The 19,898-nt window shown below is 41.7% G+C and overlaps 1 protein-coding gene and 1 long non-coding RNA gene across 8 annotated transcripts in view; one reads left to right on the top strand and one right to left on the bottom strand.

The window, feature by feature from the left end:
- Window positions 1-1,591: 1,591 nt before the first annotated feature.
- LOC128578138 (uncharacterized) lies at window positions 1,592-16,050 on the bottom strand. Its single transcript, XR_008377675.1, has 3 exons — window positions 15,961-16,050; window positions 6,426-6,537; window positions 1,592-2,399 (listed from the first exon to the last, which is right to left on the bottom strand). It is a non-coding gene; the product is annotated as an uncharacterized LOC128578138 (long non-coding RNA).
- A 109-nt stretch (window positions 16,051-16,159) lies between these two features.
- The window catches only part of OFD1 (OFD1 centriole and centriolar satellite protein), a 35,726-nt gene continuing 31,987 nt past the window's right edge, over window positions 16,160-19,898 (top strand). For 4 of the 7 annotated variants that reach the window (XM_053580588.1, XM_053580592.1, XM_053580590.1 and 1 more), the window contains exons 1-3: window positions 16,160-16,516; window positions 16,689-16,787; window positions 18,404-18,604. In XM_053580588.1, coding sequence (XP_053436563.1) covers window positions 16,508-16,516; window positions 16,689-16,787; window positions 18,404-18,604 — 309 coding nt within the window. In that variant the 5' untranslated portion in view covers window positions 16,160-16,507. The remainder of the gene's footprint in view (window positions 16,517-16,688; window positions 16,788-18,403; window positions 18,605-19,898) is intronic. The other 3 variants (XM_053580594.1, XM_053580593.1, XM_053580591.1) reach the window with 3 other exon arrangements.

Raw genomic sequence — 19,898 nt, forward strand, 5'->3', positions numbered from 1 at the left:
GATTCACTCTATGTGTGAAATACTTGTATTCATTATAAATAAATGGATTAATCTGTAAAGCCCCTTACACCACACTACTATTACAAATTACTCTTGTGTGGTAATTTCTTAGCAGTCAGGTTTTTAATAATCTCTAACACAAGGCTAAATGATCAGCTTCTGAGCTAAATATCATAACATGAGAGAAAATTATTACTATTAAATGCAATCACTAATGAGGGAAGGCATTACCAATTTTTATACTTTAATCACTTGATATCATACATCTTTATAAAAAGGGCTAAACATTTGCTACCTCTGAGTAGGAATATTGTTAAACTTTATTATTGTGTTGATTTTCAAGAAATCCTATCCAAACACAGAACATATTGAAATCATTAAGAACATACTCGTTAGTACTGCAGTTTAACCATGATGTCCTATTGCTTTATTGTTCAATTCACTATCAAGAATGGCACCATTCATCTTGAGCAACTATTTGATAATATAAGAATCATTTTCTGCCAGCTTATGATCTCACTGCAATGTAACTTATTTGTAAAGTAGATGGAAAACATTTTATTTTATTTTTGAGATAGTCTCACTTTGTCACCCTTGGTAGAGTGCAGTGATATCATAGCTCACAGCAACCTCAAACACCTGGGCTCAAGTGATTCTCTTGTCTCAGCCTCCCGAGTAGCTGGGACTATAGGCTCCAGCCACAACGTCCGGCTAGTTTTTAGAGAAGGGGTCTCACTCTTGCTCAGGCTGGTCTTGAACTCCTGACCTCAAGCAATCCACCTGTCTTGGCCTCCCAGACTGCTGGGATTACAGGTGTGAGCCATTGCGCCTGGCCAGTGGAAAACCTTTTAAAATTACGAAGTCATGTTTTCCTTAAGTAGGCTGCTTCCTTGATGTCTTTAGGGTTCTCTAATAAAATCAACAATAGGCACTAAAAGGGGAAAAATAAAACGGGTTTACGTTCACAATCATTTAAAAATAGCTACCATGGGGCGGCGCCTGTGGCTCAGTGAGTAGGGCGCCAGCCCCATATGCCGAGGGTGGCGGGTTCAGACCCAGCCCCGGCCAAACTGCAACCAAAAAATAGCCGGGCGTTGTGGCGGGCGCCTGTAGTCCCAGCTACTCGGGAGTCTGAGGCAAGAGAATCGCGTAAGCCCAAGAGTTAGAGGTTGCTGTGAGCCGTGTGACGCCACGGCACTCTACCCGAGGGCGGTACAGTGAGACTCTGTCTCTACAAAAAAAAAAAAAAAAAAATAGCTACCATGAGTTGTTTTCCTAAATACATATTAATTTGGCTGTGAAGACTTGTCTGTTGAGGAAGTTGCCAGAAATAGTTCTGACTGGGGGAAAGCCAGTCTGAAAGGAAAACTGCAGCATAAGGAGTTATTTATTTCAACAGTCGAGTTTCCTGTCAAGGTTAGAATCCTCTTTTATTATAATCAGATTTAAAAAATTATAGAATAAATCATACCTTTATATATAAATCATAGACATCAGTAAAGAAGTTCTTTATTCCATCTTCTTGCCTTATGTCATGAAGCATAATAAATCTCATATGTGAAATAATTAAGGTACAATCTTTCTTAGAAATGAAAAACAGAAAGCAATCAGTCGATGTAATATTCTCCAAATTAGTCACATGCAGTATATGTTGCAATGGAAAAGTTGAATACATAAACTGGATTTAAAGTTAGTTTTATTTTAGAAAACATAATCTTTTTTTTTTTTTTTTAGAGACAGAGTCTCATTTTGTCACCCTCGGTAGAGTGCCATTGAGTCGCAGCTCACAGCAACCTCCAGCTCTTGGGCTTAGGTGATTCTCTTGCCTCAGCTTCCTGAGTAGCTGGGACTACAGGCACTCACCACAACACCTGGCTAATTTTTGTTGCAGTTTGGCCGGAGTCAGGTTCGAACCCACCACCCTCGGCATATGGGGCTGGTGCCCTACTTGCCGAGCCACAGGCGCTGCCCTAGAAAACATAATCTTTAAACAACTATAAAATAAAGTAAAATTACCTCTGATATGGTTCAGAAAAACCTTAGTTTGATGTATGAGATTTAGCTTTAGAATTAGCTGCAAACAAAATATCTTTTCTCTAAAAAAAAAAATAATAATAAAGGTAGCCCCAATCAATAGAAATTTTTGCATTTTTACTGACTCTGAAGTCTATTCACTCAGTGCCTGGTGTCTATGTTCCATGTTCTGGTTTGTTAACTCGAGCTTTAGTTAGGTATTTACGACAAATAAGGATATGCCCTGCAGTGACAAATGCTGACACAAACCACTCGTTGAACTTGTCCACAGTTTTTAAGTACATGTTGTTCGACAGCCACATGTTCTCATCTACCAGGTCAAGAGCAGCATGAGCTATGAACTGGTTCAGATGACGGTGGTCATCCTAGATGCGGGCGTGAACAACAACAGATTAACATTTCTGTACAGTATCAAGTATGCTGACATTTCATTCTGTAGTTGGTTTTCTTGTGGGGAAACCACACTGCTTTTACTCTATTTATTGTTATCATGAAACTTATCAAAGAGGATCTATGTTTTCACATAATGTTCTATTTAAAATGTTCTATTTTGTTATCTAAATCTCAACAAAAAGCACAGAAACAGCCAATTGCTTAATAAATGAATTTTTTTGAGACACAGTCTCACTTCATAGCCCTTGGTAGAATAGAGTGCTGTAGCATCATAGCTCACAGCAACTTCAGACTCTTGGGTTCAAGCGATTCTCTTGCCTCAGCCTCCCCACTTGCTGGTACTGCAGGTGCCCACCACAATGCCCGGCTATTTTTAGAGACAAGGTCTCACTCTGGCTCAGGCTGGTCTTGAACTTGTAAACTCAGGCAATCTACCTGCCTCAGCCTCCCAGAGTGTTAGGATTATAGGCGTGAGCCACTGTGCCCGGCCATAAAAGAAATATTTTATATATATTATTTAGTTAGGTATCTTTATTACTTACACCTAACTAAAATTATTTATATAAAATTACTTTTTACTGAAAATCTTATTATTATTTTTTTTTTTAGAGACAGAGTCTCATTTTGTCTCCCTCAGTAGAGTGCTGTCATAGCTCACAGCAATCTCCAGCTCTTGGGCTTAGGTGATTCTCTTGCCTCAGCCTCCTGAGTAGCTGGGACTACAGGTGCCCAGCACAACGCCCGGCTATTTTTTTTTTTTGTTGTTGCAGCTTGGCCAGGACCGGGTTTGAACCCACCACCCTTGGTATATGGGGCTGGTGCCCTAGTGACAGAGCCACAGGAGTCACCCCGAAAATCTTATTTTTTATAGAAAATTATCTTTTTCAATGTTGCAAGGAGGAAGTTACTGAATTCTGTAACCATTTAGTCATGTGATAAAGGAGACTATTTTTTTTTGCAGTTTTTGGCCAGGGCCAGGTTTGAACTCCTTTGAACCACAGGTGCTGCCTGAGACTATGTTTTCTTTTCTTTTTTTTTAGAGACAGAGTCTCACTTTATGGCCCTCGGTAGAATGCCGTGGCCTCACACAACTCACAGCAACCTCCAACTCCTGGGCTTAAGCGATTCTCCTGCCTCAGCCTCCCGAGCAGCTGGGACTACAGGCGCCCGCCACAACGCCCGGCTATTTTTTGGTTGCAGTTTGGCCGGGGCCGGGTTTGAACCCGCCACCCTCGGTATATGGGGCCGGCACCTTACCGACTGAGCCACAGGCGCCGCCCGAGACTATGTTTTCTAAAAAGGTATATCCTGCTTTTATAAGAAACTCTTAAAGGAAAAAGACATATAAAAAGCATGGCTAGGGTGGCGCCTGTGGCTCAGTGGGTAGGGCGCCAGCCCCATAAACCAGGGGTGGAGAGTTCAAACCCGGCCCCGGCCAGCTAAAACAGCAGTGGCAACTGTAACAAAAAAAGCCGGGCATTGTGGTGGGTGCCTATAGTCCAGCTACTCGGGAGTCTGAGGCAAGAGAATCACTTAAGCCCAAGAGTTGGAGGTTGCTGTGAGCTGTGATGTCACATCACTCTATCTAGGGTGACAGCTTGAGGCTCTGTCTCAAAAAAAAAAAAAAAAAACGTAGCTAAAGGTGAGCACCTGACGTAGGCTGGGTCTAAGGGGACAGAGAGAGAGCCATGGGAAAGGGGTGCCGTTCACACCAGGCCTTAAAGGCTGGGCTTCCTGCACTAGGGTACCAGGTGAGCAGTGGAGATGGCTGAGGAGGCACTCATAATGGGTGCCATAGGCCTCTTTCAGGTGGAGGGAGATGGCATGGCAGGGGAACCTAGGAGTGGTGGGAGGCCATGCTCAGCCCCAGCTGTGAGCAGTCAGCAGCAGGAGATAGCCCTGCTAGGAGTGTCCCTTTTGTGGGCTGAAATGGCTTAACTGGAGAGAATGTAGAATTGTCCTACTATTATGTGGAGAGGGAATTCACAACCTGGTATGCCATTTTACTCCAATGTAATTCTTTCCAAATACATTTTCCAAAAAATACTTCTGTTGAGTTATATCCCCTCAAAATTCCTATGTTGAAGTTCTAAGCCCCAATACCTCAGAATGCAGCCTTATTTGGAAAGACGGTAATTGCAAACGTGGTTGGTTAAGAGAAGGTCATACTGGAGTAGTGTGGGCCCCTAATCCAGTATTACCAGTTAATTTATGAAAAGGGAAGATTTGGAGACAGAAAACACACGGGAGAATGCCACATGAAGATTGGAGTTATGCTGCCACAAACCCAGGAACTCCCAGAAGCTGGGAGAGAGACCTGGATAGATCCTTCCCTACAGCCTTCACGGGGAGCAGGGCCCCACTGACACTTTGATCTTGGACTCTTGTTCCCTAGAACTATGAGATAAATTTCTGTTCTAAGCCACTCAGTTTTGGGTACTTTGTTACAAAAGCCACGGGAAATTAATCCAGCCTCCTTTCTGAGGCGGTTGTTCCCGTAACTGGGCTGCAGGAAGAATGCCAATTGCTCCGGAATCCCTTGCAGTGCTAAAGCATGTTTACTTCACTCCCGTTGCCATGGTGAAACTAAGTGAGTCCTTGAGAAGGAACATATTTTGTGTCTGGCTCACAGTGGTGTTTTCCATTACTTTATACAGTGATCAATCTTGAGAGACGAGGAGTAAACAGTAGAAATGCTTTAAGAAGGTGAGTGGTAGCAGGAGAAAGAACTAAGATTAAGTCATGTGACAAAGTATTTTTATATGGACACAGCCACTGGAATGGACAGAAACTATATGTAAGTAGCTGTGTCCCACAGGGCAACTACTGCTATGGAGATACCTCAAAACCAAGTTTTAATGAACAGTGTTCTCATAAGAATGTAGCAACATCACCTGGTAAATGATACCTTACATATCTATCATATTTTTGTGGCAAGATCTGAATAGTTGAAAAGCAGCATACAGTGAACATTATGCATTACAGTTAATTTTAAAAACTCCATTCCTTGTCTTAAAGGACATTAAAGGTTTTTACAGTTTGGGAGAAACACTGCATACTTGTGAGCAATTTATTAGGACTGTGGGCTAGGACAAAAAGATGGAAGGAACTGAGCTATTCTCGTCTCAAGACTCCATTGTACAGGTCTGTTTAATTTGAATGGCACATATTCTTGAACCAAGCTTGTTTTTTTTGCTTGTTTGTTTTTGTTTTTGTTTTTTGAGACAGAGTCTCAAGCTATCCCCCTGGGTAGAGTGCTGTGGCATCATAGCTCACAGCAACCTCCAACTCTTGGCCTCAAGTGATCCTTTTGCCTCAGTTTTTCTATTTTTAGTAGAGAGGGGGGTCTCACTTTTGCTCGGGCTGGTCTCGAACTCCTGAGCTCAAGCAATCCACCCACCTTGGCCTCCCAGAGTGCTAGGATTACAGGCATGAGCCACTGCACCAGCCAAGCTTGTTTTTTAGAACTATTTGCGATAACAAGAAAGTCAAGTGGTATCACCTCTGGTGCTGTTTTAGTTTCCTGCATGCAGCCAGGGGATCACTAGGGAGGACAGCACATAGGTGCCACCCAACCTGGAAGTGCTGCAGATCCAATGGCAGCAGAGGGATATAGAAGTAACAGCCTCTTCTGGCCTCTCAGGTATTAATCGATCTACTATGTGTTGCTGAAACATGACCCACTACAAGTAGACTGTATTTCTATGCACTTAAGCAGCATTTCATGCTGGCTATCACAATAAACCATCATGGTAAAGAGACCCAGAAAATTACATTAGTCTGTGCTAAGTAAGTGTGTGCTGAATTAAAGGATGAACAAACAACTCGAAGGACAGTCCCTGTCTGGCTTTTAACAATGTGGGACTCCAAAGCAAGCCTCATTTAATTGCGGTAAATTTTAATTACCTCATCTGTCCAGACCTCTTCCAGTGATAAAATCACATTATATCATTACAACACCATAAAAATTCTTACAGAATTTAAGGTTTCATACTCACTTTGGATTCAGCTTTCCCAGCTGGCAAAAACTCCATTTCAAAAACTGGATTATCATGGTGGCCAACAATTACAAAGTAGAAGCTTCCAGACATTGTTTTCAATATATGGCTCCTAGTTAATAAAATGAAAAATAACATATATATTTTAGTACTCAATATTGAAATTCAAAAATGACAAACAGGAAGTCTCAAATTCTTTTCTTTTCTTATTTAAACCTGATGGTGTAGAGGAAGATGACATGCCTTCCAGATGGTGTAGAGGAATTTGGCATGCCTTCCAGGATACTACCATACATGCATGTTTTTTGGACTAAATAAATGATATATCTGTGATATGTCCTATAGAATCCAATCCACTATATTTTCATAGGGAAACTGGAAGACCTGTGGTATGAAATCATAAACACAACATCCTCACCATCTCAAAGTTTGGAACATTTAGCTCAAGGGTCCCTGTGTACCTGGGGGAATAAGCTGGGTTTAACTTGGGGTTAGTACCAGCATTGACATCTGGAAAAATTAATTGTTAATTAATTAGAAGGTGCCAGTAAATACAATAGACAGTGGTGAGAAGGCAAAGGAAGTGATTGCCCTAGAAATTTCCAGGAGGCATCCTTCAGAGGAAGCTAAAACCAACTCTACCTCCCATCATCTACACAGAAAGGAGAAACTAGCATTTATCTGCAGACTGTGTGCTGTATTTGTCTTCCTTTTACCTGAAATATGTGTGCTATAAATCTAAGTCTCTGCAAATGTAAGAGCCAATAATATGCTTCTCCATACATCTATATATAAGGAAGGAACAAATAGTTCTGTATTTTAGAAAAGATGGAAGAAATAATCCCCAAAGGAAGACATTCTGAGAAACTGAGAGGTCTTGGAACTAAGGTTAACAGGTTGTCTAAAGAAATAAAACTACGAGAAACTGGGGGAAAATGTCAATGATTTCACAGCTTTTAGCACAGACCACTGAAATCTCAATGGATAGACGGATGGATGGATGGACAGCTGGAAGGATGGATAACAGATAGGTGGATTTATGTATGTATGTTAGCACAAGGGCTTTGGAGTTTGACAAAGCTCGGTTCGAGTCTAGTTCTGCCATTCAGCGGCTGGGTAATGTGACCACGGCAGTCAGCGGTTGGGTTTGTCATCTGTAAAACAGAGATAACCCTGTGGCTACTTTATGGTGCTCTTCGGAGGATTACACAATCTAATGCATGCCAGGCACCTGGCACAGTGTGCGGCTCACAGTAAGTGCTCAATAAATGTTATCTAGAGTGATGTGGAAGATCATACACACACTGGCATGGGGCAAATAGAAACTTCACAAGATGAGGTAGAAATCTAGCTAACTGGGAGTGCACGGTCAGTCTCCTGGAATATACATCTGAGGTATTCCAGGAGACTCATCAAGCCTCACTGGGCCTCCACTGATTCACACCAAACATGGAATGAAATCCGAAGAAATCTGAAATATATTTCCTAAAGAATGACACATTTTGTACAGGAAACCAGGGCACAGCTGGCACTTTTAACTCTAGAACCGGAAAGCTGTGACTGTGGTAGAAAAGGCAGATAGGACACTCTTGGTATAATGAAGTACAATGTTTAAAATGTTATTGGGGCATGTAGTCCCAGCTACTTGGGAGGCTGAGGCAAGAAAACCTCTTAAGCCCAAGAATTTGAGGCTGTGGCGTCATGGCACTCTACAAAGGGCAACATAGTGAGACTGTCTCTAAAAAAAAAAAAAGAAAGAAAGAAAGAAAATACCCTCATTGTTAAGTGATGTATATAGACATATACAATGTGGTCTTCTGTGCTTACCTTCTTTTACTTTGCATGTTTTCTACGCTGATCACTATTGTTTGCTATTTGTTTTCTATTGTCCCATCTGTTCGATCTCATTTTTCTGTTTTTCTGACTTTGTATTAATTATTTTTTAAGATTCCACTTTACCTCTTATAAGCTAGTCCTCCTTGGTTTTTTTTTCTTCTAATAGTTACTTTAGATAAGTATCTTTAACTTATCATAGTTTGCTTTCAAGTAACATTACACTGCTTGACATATAATATAAAAACCTTTACCAGCATACTTCGTACTATCTTGGCCTTTGTTCTGTTGTTGTCATTTTTCATAACATCATTTTATTATATAATTATGCGTTTTATTGTGTAATATTATTTCATATATTACTTTACTATTTTGTTATAAGCCCCATAATATATTGCCATTGTTTCTGCTTAAATAGTCAATAATCTTAAAGAGATTTTGTTGTTGTTGTTGTTGTTGCAGTTTTTGGCCAGGGCCAGGTTTGAACCCGCCACCTCTAGTATATGGGGCCAGCACCCTACTCTTTGAGCCACAGGTGCCTCCCTGAAGAGATTTTTAAAATAATAAAAGGTCTTATATTTAAAAAAAAAATGTTATTGGGGCAGGGGGTGGCACACTGCTGACAGGAGGCCTAAATTAGCCTGGTTCTCTCACTGCTGTCTAAGCCTGCTTTCACATGGCCTATGACATGGGACCATCTGGACCACAGAGCCCAAAATACAGTGGAGCCTCCATAGTTGATCACTTCCCTACAATGAGCACCTCCTCACGTTGACCTAATTTTCACAGACCAAACATGCACCACATGTAGGTATCAGGACAGTAGGCCTCGTTCCTTATGCTGACCACCTCTGTGTGTTGACTAGTTTGGTACAGTCCCTTGGGTGGTCAACTTACAGAGGTGCTACTGTATTTATTATCTGGCTTTGTACAGAAAAATATTTGCTCCTGTTTTAGGAGAAAGATTAGAAAAAGGTCCAAATAGTAAAAGTGGATAACAAAGACAAGCTGTGCAAAACTAGGACGACTGGCAATAATTCTCCAGAGAAAGCAGGGAAGAGGGATGGCGACTGGGAATTTGGATGAAGTAAACAATGATATCATGAATTCTTCTGGACTAGGTTTCAAAGCTGAAGTGTGCCAAGGGAAGAGGGCTTACTTTGTTCAGCATAAACAGCAGAAGCAGCAGAAGGAAATACACATGTAAGGAAGATAAACCCCCCAACACACAGTCCTCCGTGCCCGGGCAAGCAGCACAGGGCTAAGCACAGCAGGCAGACAGACGGAAAGGGAACCGAAAGAACCACCGACGGACCCACAGGTGCCGTTACTATCTACCCAGCTGGGCAGAGACGAGACGGAACTTTCCTTATTATATACAGTCCGTCCTTGACTTCAGCTGCCAATAACTTGATTTGGTAAACAGCTAATGAAGCAAGAAGGGCTGTAACTCTTCATTCAATTCTGCCAAGGAAAAACTGACAGGTGAAGTGGAGGAACTGAAAACCCTGGGAGAAAATGACCCTATTGTCGCAGGAGGGGAACAGCTGCAATCACTTCGCAAATATTTGCTATGGGGCAAAGGTGAAGCACTCTAGAATTCCACCCTCTACAATCTGTGGAGTCTTCTGTGAGGGGGAAATGTTCTATACCTGTGCTGTCCAACCTTGGAACCAGTGAGCACCTGAAATGTGGCTAGTGAGGACTGGATTTTTAATTTTAATTTAATTAAACACAAATAGGTATATGTGGCTAGTGGCTTTAGTATTGGACAGTGAAGCTTTAGTGTTTCCAAACTTTTTATAAAACTTTGCGTCCTCCACCTTCTTTCCACCCACAAATTACTTAGAATTACAAATATAATACAAATAATACAAATAAAGCAACCGCTGTGACTGAAGTGCCTGTGGTAGCATGAGAGTGTGTGCTCCTGCTCCATTTCCCATCACCTTCACCTAGGGACCCCTGAAGCATCTCCAAGGAAGGCTTGGTCTAGAGTTGATGGGGGAGATAGTGCCACAGAATTTGGAAATAGATTAAACTGGGAAATTAGGACAAGAGAAAGATCTAAGATGGTCTCCAAATGTCTGGCTGAGATGAACAAGTTGAATAAGTGGCCCCTTGCCCAAGATGTCCTCGGGCTAATCTCTAGAATCTGTGCATATGTTAGGGTTCATGATAAAGAAGAACCCAGGCTCCTTATTCCCAGAAGGAATAAGGCTGCTCATCAGCTGACCTTAAGATAGAAGATGTGCTTGGATCATCCAGGTGGGCCCAATGTAATTACCAGGGTCCTTAAAAGCAGAAGAAGGCAGTAAAGGAGGAAAGTCGGGGGAAGTGCGGCTATAGAAGGATGGTGACGGAGAGGTGATGCTGATGGCTTTGAAGATGGAGGAAGGGGCCACAGCCAAATAGTGCAGGAGGCCTCTACAGGCTGGCAAAGCAGAAGGAAACAGATTCTCCACAAGGAACACAGCCTTGCAGACACCTAGATCTTAGCCCGAGACCTGTGCCGCCATCTATGCAATGGAACTGTAAGATAATACATTTGTGTTGTATTTGGCCACTAAATTTTTAGCAGTTTGTTATAGCAGCAGTAAGGAACACATGTCAAAGCTGGAAAACCCACAGGTAGGAAAGAAAAAGAAGGAAATACTCAAGGAGTTGTCAGCACATGAGTGGGAGGGTGCATTCTACCAAGAGATCAAGGACAAAAGGGAGTTCTCTAACTCTGGGGCACTGTGGAAAAGGTCCTGCAGGGAAGCAGTGATGTGTCAAGGTGAAGATAATCAGGAGCAATGAGGGGACAACAATATGTGAAAGAACAGGGGCTGTGTTTTTTCCAGAATGCATTCCTAACACAGAGGTTGGTATGCAATAAGTGCTCAATGATTGCAAAATGGGACTACAGTGAGGAGGGGGTTGTAGGTTGGACAGTGTTAGAAGGTGATGCTGGACTGCAGGGATGAGACATGGTGGAGTTTCAGTGTTCCCAGGCCTCAGCACTGCATAGAACGCCTCCTGAAAGCACCAGCGCTAAGGCCCTAGAGCAGTGTTTTTCAACTTTTTTTTATCTCACAGCACACTTGAACGTATAGTTAAAGTTCCACGGCAGACTTAAATTATGCTGATTAAACAGAATATGCTTACTGTGTTTTGAACTTCTTTCGAAAATAATTAATGATCTTTAAAATTTTTTGCGGCACACCAGTTGAAAATCACTGTCCTAGAGGCCTGACAATGGAGTCTGTTCAGGTGGTCCACAGCACCTTTGTGAGAAGTTGCTGAAGTTTGTTGAGGTACCTACGAAGAAATCCTTCATGAGAGGGATTGACTGGACTTGGTGGTTGATGAGAGGGAGCCAGGACTCTCATTTGTGGTGTAAACAGCAGCTGTCCCTGGTGACTGGGACAACTTGGGCTTCTTCTGAGAGGGAGACAACTATAGAAATCAACTTGGTGATAATGAGGAGCTTCTCTGATTACTTTCAACTTAAAGAGGACACATACAAGATGTAAGTAGGACACTAGTAATGTTAAAAAGGGACCACAAACATGTGAGGCTAATGTGAGAAGGGCAAAAGCCCACAATGAGCTGAAGTGTGTGAAATATGCTTAAAACAAAAGACTTTGCACTATGATCAGGAAAAAGCAGACTTTAGACTATGATCAGGAAAGGTGAACTGCTTCAGTGCTTGGCATACACTGAAATAACAGGGCACAGATCTGATGAACTTCCGTTTTGTTGTTAAAGAGAACAACTCTCAGCATAGAAGAAACAAGGTTAGGCGGGCTGTGAACCTCAAGATAAGTCCATTAAGAAAACATCTGGACATTCCACTAAATCCAAGTCTTTGGGTCCTGGCAAATTACATAATCAAATGTGATTGTGTAACTACTGACCAGTGACATATGAGGAACAGCAAGAAAAATGCCATACCATGAGAGATAGGCTAATGTTATTCTTGCTTTCAGAAACAGGAAAAAGGCTTATCTTAGTCTATAACTATACATTTAAAGAGACTAAAATACTAAGAGAAATATATTAAATGCCTGTTTTCAGTCAGACACCATACTAAACACTTTTATTATACATTAACTCATTTAATGTGAATCCCTAGACACAAATAATACATTGTTATTCATTCACATACTCCTAGTTATACTGAGAACAAGTCATGCCAAATTTAAATTTTCTATTTTGGAAGGGAAATACCATAGGTAGACATAAGTCACTTTGTGAAGTATTTTGGTATCTACCTAAGAACCTGGAGACCTGTAGCCTGAGGGACAATACAGTCTTGCTAGAGTGGTAACCTCCATGACAGCAGATATACTATTCATTTGTTCATTGTGTTATCCCAAGAGCTACAACAGTACCAGGGGGCCCATAAGCACCCATTATTTGCTGATTGAGGTACATCTCATGGCTGACTTGAGTGTCAATAGACAAGGAATATTGGGTGTTCCATGTCAATTTATGGCATGGGGTCTCTAGAAAGGCTTTGAGGTTGATCTTAACCTAGTTCAGTTTAGCACTTGAATCAATAACTTGGATGAAGACAACTTATTACATTCAAAGATACTTATTACATTCAAAGATAACACTAAGGGCAGTCAATTTATTAGAAAACAAAAGTTAGGATTCAAAAACATCTCCATGGCTAGGGGAGTTAGGTGAATCTAACAAGATAGAATTTAAGAGGATGAGAAATAAAGTCCTGTACTTGTGCTTAGAAAAAAAAAATCAACTGGGCTGGGTGCAGTGGCCCATACCTGTAATTCCAGAACTTTGGGATGCTGAAGCTGGAGGATAGCTTGAGGCTAGGAGTCTTGAGACCAGCCTGGGCATAGCTGGGATAGCAAGACCCATTTCTACAAAAAATTAAAATTAAAATCAAAGCCAGATGTGATAGCATGCACCTGTAGTTCTACCCACTTGGAAGGGTGAGGCAGGAGGATCACTTGAGCCCAGGACTTCAAGGCTGTAGTGAGCTATGACTGTACCATTGCACTCCAACCTAGGTGACAGAGTAAGACCCTGTCTCAAAACAAACAAACAAAAAACCTGTACCATGATAAGATAAAGAACCTAGATGATTAAGGGCAGTTCATGTACATGAATCCTAAAGTTTTAATTTTCTGCAAGGTCAGTAAAAGGCACCAGCCTGATATGATGGTCAAAAAGCCTAACACAATTCTAGGCTCCATTAGGAGGAAGACAATGTCTAAGCAAGTTCATGAAAATGTCAACGTCCTTTTTACTGATAATACCTTTGGAGAATGTACTCAGTTCTGGGAATCACATCATAAAAGGATAAATAACTGGGCTGTGTGTTGGAGAAAGCGAACAGGCTATAGGCTAGAGTCCAACTGAACTGAGGATGTTTAAACTAAGGGGGTAGAGGGCAGAAAGGGAGTGGGTACAACAAAATCCTATCTTTAAATACGATAAGCTGTCTAAAGGAAAAGGGATTTGGCTAGGGATGGCAAATGGACTTCTTATCCTGAGTGAATTCCAATCAACTGTTAGTGACTGCCAGAACTGGTGCTGAGAAAGCTTTTCACACTAAGTGCTGTGGACAAGAGAACACTGTGATAAATTGTCCCTGTCTGCTATATGAGTATAGGTGCTTGTAGTGCCTACCTGAGGGCTGAGTATTTGCTAAGTCTGGGCTAGACAGACTTATGCCAAACTGCTCCTAGGCCAAGCCCAGGGCTGCTCATTTGAAGTTAAGAGGAAACTAGAAATGTGTATAAGGGGCAGCTGGAAGATCACCAGTGGCAGAGTGGGAGAATGAACTGAATGAACTTAGAATACCTTTCCAACTAGAGGATTTTAACTTGCAGGCAAAGACAAAATTCATGGACTCCAGTTCCAAAGCAACCCATCTATATAGCAAACCTTTTTACAGACTCTACAGAGGTACTTCAGATAAGTTGCCTTTTGCTCCCAACAGTAGTGCTTTCAGTTGTTCCATAGACCTGGGGCTGAAAGACTAAACTGGTGTGGCATAGGATGTGTCTAATGCAATGAGTAGGAATATGAATACTATTGATAGGTGTCTAATGGGACATTTTCCAATTAATATTAGAAGTAATTTTCTTACCCCTAAGTGAAGTTATACTGGCTTTGGGGGAACATTTTATCTAATTCAACTTCAGGACCAAAGGTGGGAGTAATAGGGAGGGGGGTCTTCAAGCACAGATGCTCTCTTTTAACAGTGGCCAAGTGATTCTACTTTTTTTTTTTTTTGTAGAGACAGAGTCTCACTTTATGGCCCTCGGTAGAGTGCCGTGGCCTCACACAGCTCACAGCAACCTCCAACTCCTGGGCTTAAGCGATTCTCTTTCCTCAGCCTCCCGAGTAGCTGGGACTACAGGTGCCCGTGATTCTACTTTTTAAACAGCATTTACAACATAACATCTTTTTAAAACACTGTTTGCATCATTTCACTATTCTCAAAATCCTTAATGCTTCTCAGCAACAAAATCACATACTAGTATTCAAAAGCGATTCCCACATGCTCCACACTTCTTTTCTCAACCTTTTCCACCTCTGCTGGAGTTAATTGTTTACTTTTTTTCTCTCAAAAACATTGTATCCGCTTCAGGGTTACTGTTCTTATTTCTCTCTTCATGCCTGGAATGTCCCCTCCCACCCCCCGACTCTCTGTGCAACCCTTACCTATCATTTAAAGTCAACTAAGTCTCTCCTCCATAATGATTTCTAACAGAAACCCACAGGACTCTCCCTCTATGAAACCCTGTCACTCTTCACTGCCTCTTAAATACGTTAAGCTTTTCATGGCCAGAGAGCAAAACTCATTGTATTCTTCAGTGGTGTGCATGAAACTGACACTGATCCAATTTTGTCCTATTAGGACTTAGATACCTTATATTCCCAGTGCACAACTCCGGAGTCAGGTCAGATTCCTCATTGTTTCCAAGAAGGTCCTGACTTAGTTTTTATTCCTTTGCTCATTTCCCCCCCTTCCTGTGATTGTTCTTTTTGTCCACCATACAAATCCTACCCATCAAGCCCCCGATAAAGTCAAACTTTTCCTACGGAGATAAACTCGATCACTTCCCTTTCCAAACACCTTTCCTTTCTCTAAACTCCTAATGCAGTGTACGAATCCATCTTTGTTCTTGTTTAATTCCCTGGCTGTAACGTTTTCACTATTTCTGAGAGATTTGGTGCCTTATCTAATTAGACTTAAGGATCTTGAGTGCTGGCTCACCTTTCCCCACAACATAAAATGGTACTCTAAACTTTAGCTCTGTGATTTTCAACCGGGGGCGATTTTTGCCTCCCAGAGGTCCTATGGCAGTGTTTGAAGCCATATTTGGTTGTCACACTCCGAAGGATGTGCTACTGGCACTCGGTAGAGACCAGGGATGCTGCTAAATCTCCTACAACTCACAAAACCGCCTTCCACAACAAAGAACTTTCAAGCTCCAGATGGCTTTAGTGCCGTCGTTAATAAACACTTAGCTGAATGGTCCAGTTAAGCAAAGCCCCTGAGGAGGCGGGCGTTTGCAGTCGAAACGCAGTGTGGAGTCACCGACAGGTGCTGTCCGGGTCTGGCACCGCTGTTTCGGCAACGGTGGATGTACAGGACGGACATCCGAGTTACACGGGGGCAGGGACGTACCCCCGGACCTGGAGCCTCCGCCCCCCTACTTGCTCCATCCCCTACCTGCAGCGAGACGCAGACAACGGAAACGCCCAGTCCGTTCCTGCCGTAGGGACCCACTCTCCGCAGCTTCAGTTGGGACTCCTGGAGCAGTTCTCGCGAGACTCCGGGGCTGAACTCCCGCGAGATGCAAGTGAAGCTTCCGGTCGCCCGGTGCAGTCGAGCGCCTGCGCTGTAGCGCTCTAGGTGCCCGTTCCTTGGCTGGGCCGGCCTCGGGGAAGGGCGGGAGAATTCCGAGCGGTGAAAACACCTTGCCGTCTAGTGCCCCCTTTCTCCCGGTCGCTGCCCTCTAGACGACTTGAGGGTCGCGCCTCGGTCACGGCCCCGCCCACCCCTCTGAACCCGAGAGAAAGGAACTGGGCGGCATTGCCAGAGTTTCTAGTTCGGAGTGGCAGGCAAGGTGTTCAGCACATTTGTTCCTCCCGACCCCCAGGGACAGTGGCAGGGCTCTGAGGACAATGTTTCCCCTTCGTCTTAGGCCTCCAGCCCGACCTGGGCCTCGAATTTGAGTCACAGTAGGGCCGGCTCGGAAGGAAACTGATACCTGACAATGGCTCAGGTAGATACACCTGTCCCTTCTCGGGGACGGGCGGAAACGAAGTCTCTGATTTGTGTTAGTTAAATCTTTCCCTGCTAGGCCTCTTAAGGCTTTCCTGGAGGCCACTGGTCTGTTTTCAGAAATTGACATTCCCTCTGTCGGCCAGGTAACGCGTAACCATTTTGTCTTCCAGTCCACCCTGGACTTGAATTGTGAGGTGTTGAGTCAAGATGACCTTCGCAAAAAGCTGTACCAGACGTTTAAGGATCGGGGTATACTGGACACCCTCAAGGTATCAGATTTTATCGTAACTGTATCATAACTTTTACAACTGTAACCTTAAAAAAGTTACAAATGTATTAATAGCAGGCTGCATTTAAATTCATTCAGGGCTTGGGTTTTAGTGATAGCATGATATGTATAGTGTTGGTGAATGATGTTTTTATATTCTTGTATAACTATCGGGAAATAATAAAGTGTGGAAAATGTTCGAGAGAATGTTGAATTTGAGTCTTCCTGAAAGGGCATTTTTATTTTTTAGTTTTTTTTTTTTGCAGTTTTTTTGGCTGGGGCCGGGTTTGAACCCACCACCTCCCGAATATGGGGCTGGCGCCCTACACTTTTGAGCCACAGGCGCCACCCAAGAGCATTTTTAATTAATTGAACTGACTTTAAGATAGTGGGAAATATATAATGAACATATTTTAGTAAGAGTAGACTTCTAAAAAATCTGGCTTACAGGTTTCTAAATTAGTAAGTGGTTTTGTAATACATTTAAACATTGACACCGTGTAGAAAATAAGTAAGCTTACCGTAGACTAGTTTGGGGAATGAAAAACTTCTTTAAGATATATTGAGATGTATGAATATTTAATTTGGGCAGTAAATACTTATTAACATACTTTGTTTGGATTAACAGACTGGAGTCAGATTAGCTCAACATATTTTCATTATGGTATACATCTCAAAAGCATATTTTACATTTAAAATGGGAAATTAGGGAAGAATTAGCTTCATTGCTCTCCACCCCTTCCCTCTTGTTTTTGTAACTTCATAAAAAATACTTCAAACTCATCTGGAAAATACAGGTAAAGCATAAGGGAGAAAAATCATCTCTAATACAGACATTAATTGGAATAATGTACATAGTGTGTGACCAGGCAGTCTCTGAGTTACAAACATCTGATTGACATAGGACTCGCCCTTATAAATGGAGGCTGTTACAAGTAATAGACAAATGTACCTGTTCTGACTTACCTGCAAATTCGACTTAAGAATAAACCTAGAGAACCTATTTTGTTTAACTCAAGGACTGCCTGTATACTCTTTTTTTTTTTTTTTTTTGCAGTTTTTGGCCGGGGCTGGGTTTGAACCCACCACCTCTGGTATATGAGGCCTGCGCCCTACTCCTTTGAGCCACAGGTGCCACCCTGCCTGTATACCCTTTTAAAATTTAAATTATATGATGAGCATTTCCCTGTTGCCTTAAAAATTTCTTGGAATCCTCATTTTTCAATGTCAGCAGGCCCATCTTTGATTATATGGATAATGTATGTAGTAGGCCACTGTTGTTGAAGATTTCAGTTATATCCTCCAACAGTCCAGAGTTGTGAGGAAGTGGCAAAATTTTTTCCTGTCCTTGATACCCTGATCACAAGTTGCCAAAATGTGCTCCTAGGGAAGTGAAGTCAGGAGTCTACAAGGGATCTGCCAGGCTACCAGTTCACTTGGAAGGTGAGGAAAGAAAGCTTTTCTGGAACTCACTGGACTGCTTGTCTTTTGGCCATGGATCTAGAACCATTCTAGAAATAAAAGGAAGGATTCCAATGAATGTGACAAATTTGTATACCTCTCTAGTGAAACAATCCTGCTAAAATTTTTTCCCCTTGTGTGTGTTTGTTGATCCAGACACAACTCAGAAACCACCTAATTCATGAGCTGATTCACCCTGCATTGGGGGGAGAACTGCAACCTCGGTCCAATTCAGTAGAAGAGTGCTCTCTCTTAGCAGGCGCCTCTAACTCCCTAGTGGCAAATCACCTACAAAGATGTGGCTATGAATATTCCCTTTCTGTTTTTGTTCCAGAAAGTGGTTTGGAAAAAGAAAAGGTAAAGTCTTTCCTCTTCTGTTTTTGAAAAGGAAAAGTTTTCTATTAATAATTTTTTCCCTCTGATAATTATAAAGTGCTGCTTGATTGCTAAGTGCTCCCTGACTGACTTAGTCCATTTTTCATTGATCTTTGAATTCACAACATATCCGCACATAGTGTATTTGTTATATAACTGATAGGTGCTAAATTTGCTGATCATTCCTTGGTATCTCACTTAGTCTTTTGTGAAATAGTGATATGTAGAATCACTAAATGTTTTAGAGCTAGAATTGATCATACATTCCATGTAGTCAAATGAAATTCTACCATTTCTGTTTAATGTCTGCTCTGAGGTTGGTACTGGGTTAGGCACAATACAGGTGTTTCATGTGTTTCAGATGAGGACAGGTGAAGTGATTTGCCCAAGGTCATATAACTTTTAAGTGGCAATAAAGGGCAATGAATCTAGATCTCTAAAACGTGCTCTTTTTACTATGTTATAGTCTCTTAAAGTATTTCTTTTTGTAATAATATGAGAAGTAAGAAATATGTGATTTAAAAAATCTAAAGTTCTTAAATATTAAGACATTTTTACCACTTTTCTAATTATTTTAACTATTCACCATTATTGTTGAACATAATAATCCCACTTTATTTTAAAGATACCTATCACAAACTTTTCCTGTGTTTGTGTATATGGATGTGTGTGTGTTTAATAGACTATTTTTTCAGAGCAGTTTTGAGTTCACAGCAAAGTTCAGTAAAAAGTACAGAGTTACCATATACCCCTACCCCCAGTCCCATGTACAGCCTCTTCCATTATGGACATTTTGAATCAAAGTGAAACATTTGCTATAATTGAACCTACACTGACATGTCACATGTCATTAGCACCCAAAAGTCCATAATATTTACATTAAGGTTAACTCTTCATGGTGGTCCTATGTTTTTATCCTGTTTTATCTATAAGTATCCCAAAGTTTCATATTCCAAAGTATTAAGGATGCAAGAATGTTAGTACAATTTAAATATGCTGTATTTCTTCTTTAACAACTAAATTTTATTTATCAATAATAGGAATTCAATTTTGGCCCATCATTCTCTAGCTTTCTTTTCTTCTTTTTTTCTTTTTTTTTTTTTTGAGACACAGTCTTACTGTGTTGCTCTGGGTAGAGTGCTATGGCATCACAGCTCACAGCAACCTCAAACCCTTGGGCTTAAGCAATTCTCTTGCCTCACCCTCCCAAGTAGCTGGGACTACAGGCACCCGCCACAATGCCCAGCTATTTTTTTTTTGTGTGTTGTTGTTGTTT

The sequence above is a fragment of the Nycticebus coucang genome, chromosome X (assembly GCF_027406575.1).
Source record: "Nycticebus coucang isolate mNycCou1 chromosome X, mNycCou1.pri, whole genome shotgun sequence".
Classification (NCBI taxonomy): domain Eukaryota; kingdom Metazoa; phylum Chordata; class Mammalia; order Primates; family Lorisidae; genus Nycticebus; species Nycticebus coucang.